The sequence below is a fragment of the Chaetura pelagica genome, unplaced genomic scaffold (genome assembly GCF_000747805.2).
Source record: "Chaetura pelagica isolate M959 unplaced genomic scaffold, ChaPel_1.0 scaffold1317, whole genome shotgun sequence".
NCBI lineage: Eukaryota > Metazoa > Chordata > Aves > Apodiformes > Apodidae > Chaetura > Chaetura pelagica.
Window position 1 is genome coordinate 233,408 of NW_009954037.1, and position 4,089 is coordinate 237,496.

At 51.7% G+C, this 4,089-nt stretch overlaps 1 protein-coding gene across 1 annotated transcript in view; it reads right to left on the reverse strand.

The window, feature by feature from the left end:
- NSFL1C (NSFL1 (p97) cofactor (p47)) overlaps nucleotides 1-3,904 on the reverse strand; it is a gene marked incomplete at its 5' end in the record, with an annotated part of 5,673 nt that extends 1,769 nt beyond the window's left edge. Inside the window, 6 exons of the mRNA XM_010002314.1 lie at nucleotides 266-403; nucleotides 839-948; nucleotides 1,549-1,641; nucleotides 1,955-2,120; nucleotides 2,827-2,901; nucleotides 3,807-3,904. Of these exons, the coding sequence (XP_010000616.1) occupies nucleotides 266-403; nucleotides 839-948; nucleotides 1,549-1,641; nucleotides 1,955-2,120; nucleotides 2,827-2,901; nucleotides 3,807-3,904 (680 nt within the window). The remainder of the gene's footprint in view (nucleotides 1-265; nucleotides 404-838; nucleotides 949-1,548; nucleotides 1,642-1,954; nucleotides 2,121-2,826; nucleotides 2,902-3,806) is intronic.
- Between the last annotated feature and the right edge of the window lie 185 nt (nucleotides 3,905-4,089).

Consider the following 4,089-nt stretch of genomic DNA (forward strand, 5'->3'; position numbering starts at 1 on the left):
AGCAGGAACTTCTCTAGAACTTCACCTCTAACATCTCCCTTTGCAGCACCACACCCCCAGGAACAGGGGAAGTGTAGCTTGGAAACACTGCTTCTCTGGAACATACCAGAGTGGTTCCTAACTAGGGCTCCACCTCCTGAGGAACACCCCCCAGCCCTCAGTGCCTTTTCTTCAGAAAGATCAATCCAAAGGTTCAACCCAGCAAAACTCCCAAGCGTCTCTCTCACATCACACACACAGCAAACCAGCACTGCTGTCTTCTCACCTGCCCAGCTTCTGTCCTTCTCCAGTAAAAGCTTTGAAGACACTTTTAGGTTTCACATACTCCTCATCCCGGTGATCCTCCATATCCAGGTTCACCTGCCCGCCCCGCGCCAACCTGCGCAGCTCTGCTGGGACCTCTCTGCAAAGACAGGGTCCTAAGGCAGCTGAAGAAGCAAGTCAGGAAAAAGACACAGAAAAAGTGCCAGCCCCAAATCTCTGGAATGTCAGGAATCATAGTGAGCCTTTGCCTAATTAATAGGGCAGACACAGGCCTCCCTGCTGCCTGGCCCACATTAAAGGCTGCTTTTCCCTGCACTGACATGATGCATCTCAAATTCTTGGCCCAAATATAAACACGTTTGTTCACTTCAAACTCTCAAGGCCCCACACAAACCAAAGCCACTTCCCATGTATCTGAAGTAAATATTGGACTCTGCCCTCCCACAGTTTCCACACTAAGAATTTAGCTCAGAAGAAAGCTCAGGTGAAACATGTCATTGATTCAGCATCCTGGATTCCACACATGCTTGTGGTTCAGAAACAAGCTCTTCTTTTCTCCCCTCTTGCTACATACCCCCTGCGGATATCCTCAAGGAACTGGGCATTGGATGGGTCCTGGTAGCTCCTCAGTTCTCCACTGTCCAGACTGAATCCACTCTTCCAGAGCTTCAGCACAACATGGACCTGCAGCAGCCCCAGACAACAATCACTGAAGCACCTCAGTGAGAACAGTAACAGGACACACAGTGAGAAGTTCCTGGACCAGCAGAGGAGATTTCAAGGTGCAGGAAATATTCCAGCCAGGTTCCTCTGGGCTGAAGGAACCAAAGCACTGGCTTCCTAAAAGGTGGCATCACAGCCCCCTTTCTGATAAACAGAATTGAAGAACCAAGAATGTACCAGGCCAGGAGCCTAAACCCAGCTCCCCCCGCAGCCCCGATGTGAGTTTGCTCACAAACCAAACACAAGAGAATCTTAATTGATGCTGTGAGCTCCACATCTCCCCAGTGGGTACAGAAGAGTTCACCACCCAACGTTCTCTGCCCACTAGTTTTCACAATCTGCACTTCTAAGGTACACTCTGATTATTAATTAGAATTTCTGCTTAGCCAAGACCCAAATATTTACTATTTCCTGATCAGAAATCCCACGAGGAGCAGGACTGGCCATTCTTCTATCCTCCTGAATTCCTATCCAGCTTTACAAGTCTCTGGGCTCACCAGCTGTGTAGCTACAGCAGAGAAATCCCTGCGGGGCCACCGAGGGCACAGAACAGATACTCACATCCTGGGCTGAGTTCTGTCTCCTCTCTCCAGCCACATAAGCAGACTCCTCCTCCGGAGTAGCCCCGAGGCGATACCCTCCCCCTGCGAAGGGCTGCAAAAGAGGCCAAGAGCTTGGAGAGGGACACAAACCCAAGACAGTTTCTTCCCTCTCCCCAGCACCGTTATGGACAAACAAGGGGGGACTCTGTGGCAGCAGCAACACGACTGTCCTGCAGGACAGCGACCAGCTTGAACAAGTTAATAAAGAAAGCAGAAAAAAGCAGCTTTTCTTGCCACTGTGACACACGAACTGCAGCTGCACCAAGAGGTGAGTCCAGACTCAACTGGCCTGGTCATTCCAGGACTTCACAGCATCAAAGAGCTATCAGGGTGGGAGAACAGAAGAAGAATTCCTCACTCCTCACTTTAGGCTTGCTCGTCTCCCCTCCGCTCTTGGCCACCCGGTCCACGGCCACCGCGCCGTGCTCCTTGGCTCCTTTGAACAGATCCTCCACCAGCTCGTTGGGACTCTTCTTCCTTGGAGGACCCACGATCTGCTGCCCACTCCTCTCCGAGCCACCAGCATAGAACCTGGCAGAGAGCACAGGGCACCTGGGTCAGACTAGGGAGAGCACACGACAGGGCCTGGGTCAGACTGGGGAGGGCACATGGGACCCGGGTCAGACTGGGCTGCTGCCTCTCCAGGAGACGTGGGTGACAGGACCCAGTGGTTTCATCTCAGGATTCAGTTCATTTTTGTACAGCCTGGATCTACAGATATCAGCTACTACCAGTCAGTTTCCTACTGCAGCCACTTAGAAGCTCCTAAACTGCAGAGATTTTGGTTTTATGTCATTTACTGTAAAACTGCTCACTGATGACTAGCAATGGAGTGACTAAGAACTCTCTCAGAGCAGAGAGAAGCAGCCCAGCCTGACCAGGCTGTTTCAGATGGTCCTACCAGTTGTGTCACCAACCTCAACAAGACCAGCAAGTTCTCTGACCTGTCAGATGGAAGATGGGTCTAACTGGAGTTTTGAGGGGAGGCCACACATTCATGCCCCACCAAAGCTCACACACACGGGGCAGATCTGACCTGGGAGCAGTGGATGCAGGGACAGGGAAGTGCAATTAAGCACTTCTGGAAGATTGGGTTTATTGGCTTCCAGCTGGCTTGTGACACACACAGAGCAAGCCCACATCCACTTCAATCTGCTTTTTAAAATGCCCTGTGCCCATGTGGAAGCCACCCCAAAAGGGCAAGGACACACACACAGGTTGTAGGTCTGGAACTCACCGTTGTCCCTCCTCCTCTTCATCATCTTCCTCCTGTGCATGAACGAGGTCTCTGAAGGATGTTACTCTGTGGTCACTGCAGGAAGCAAGAGGGCAGCAGGTCACCCTCCTGACACCTCCCAGCCACGCCAGCAACAGCCCCTGAGCACAGCTGGGCTGGCCCTGTTGGGCTCCAAGGCCCTGACTCATTCCTCTCTGAGCTGAGAGGTCAGCAGCACCCACAGAACAGGGAACAGGAGCCCAGGAAGGGCTTGGGCAGCAGCTGCAGCCACTGCTGAGTCCTCCACCACCTCCCTGCTCCTGGGCTGGCTTTTGTTGCCTCTTTCAAAAAGCTGCCACTTCCCAACCTGCATAAGCCCAGGTTTATCCTCCAGGACAGTCCAGCTCCCATGTCCTCCCCCTCTGGTTTCTTGCCGAGCCTGCAGGTGTGACCCAAACCAAAACAGGGACCTTCTGCAACACGGACTTGATTCACCACAGCCTGGACTGGGAGCATTTTCCCTTCAAGACAGTCAGAAACTCCTTCTCTTTAAAAATGGACAGTATTTCCCTACTGCACAGGGACTGGGTAAGGTGGAATTAACTTATTTTTGTAAAATGCTCCAGTTGATCAGATCAGGTATCACACCAAGTTAGAAAATACTTTTTTCTAGTGGACAAACAACCCACTCAAAGAAACGTGTCACCAGCTGATGGTCCTTCCAACCTCAAGGGACAAATCGAGTTTCTCCTGAGCAATGAGGCAAGTTGTCCTAACTGATCTCTGGATTAGTTGGGCAACATCTGTGCTTGTGATGTGTAAACACTGAGGTTTTCACCATGTCTAGGGAGCCACACGAGGCGAGGCAGAGCTATCTCTCCTGAAAATTAACACACATCAGTGCTTCAGCTGGAGCTTGTGTTCCCACATCAACAGTTCTCACTGACAGGTCTACAAGCTGCTGGTGACCAGACAGGCCTGAGCTGCAGCTCCCTCCTCACCTGGCTGCAGTGCCTCTGGAGACAGAGCTGGGTGTTGGCTGGGGCAGAGTCAGGATGTCCTCATCACCCCCGTCCTCATAGAAGCTGGCAAGTGCAATCTGGAAAGGAAAGCCCATCAGGATGAGTGCAAACATTCCCAGACAGTGGAAAACCACACCCAAACAACACTGAAGCTTCTGTCACATTGGACTTTTAGAGCACATCAACGCTAAAAAAATTCCACAGAATTTCCCCCTTTGGAGGCCCTGGCAAAGGGGAGGCTTTGCCAGCTCCCAGGACACTG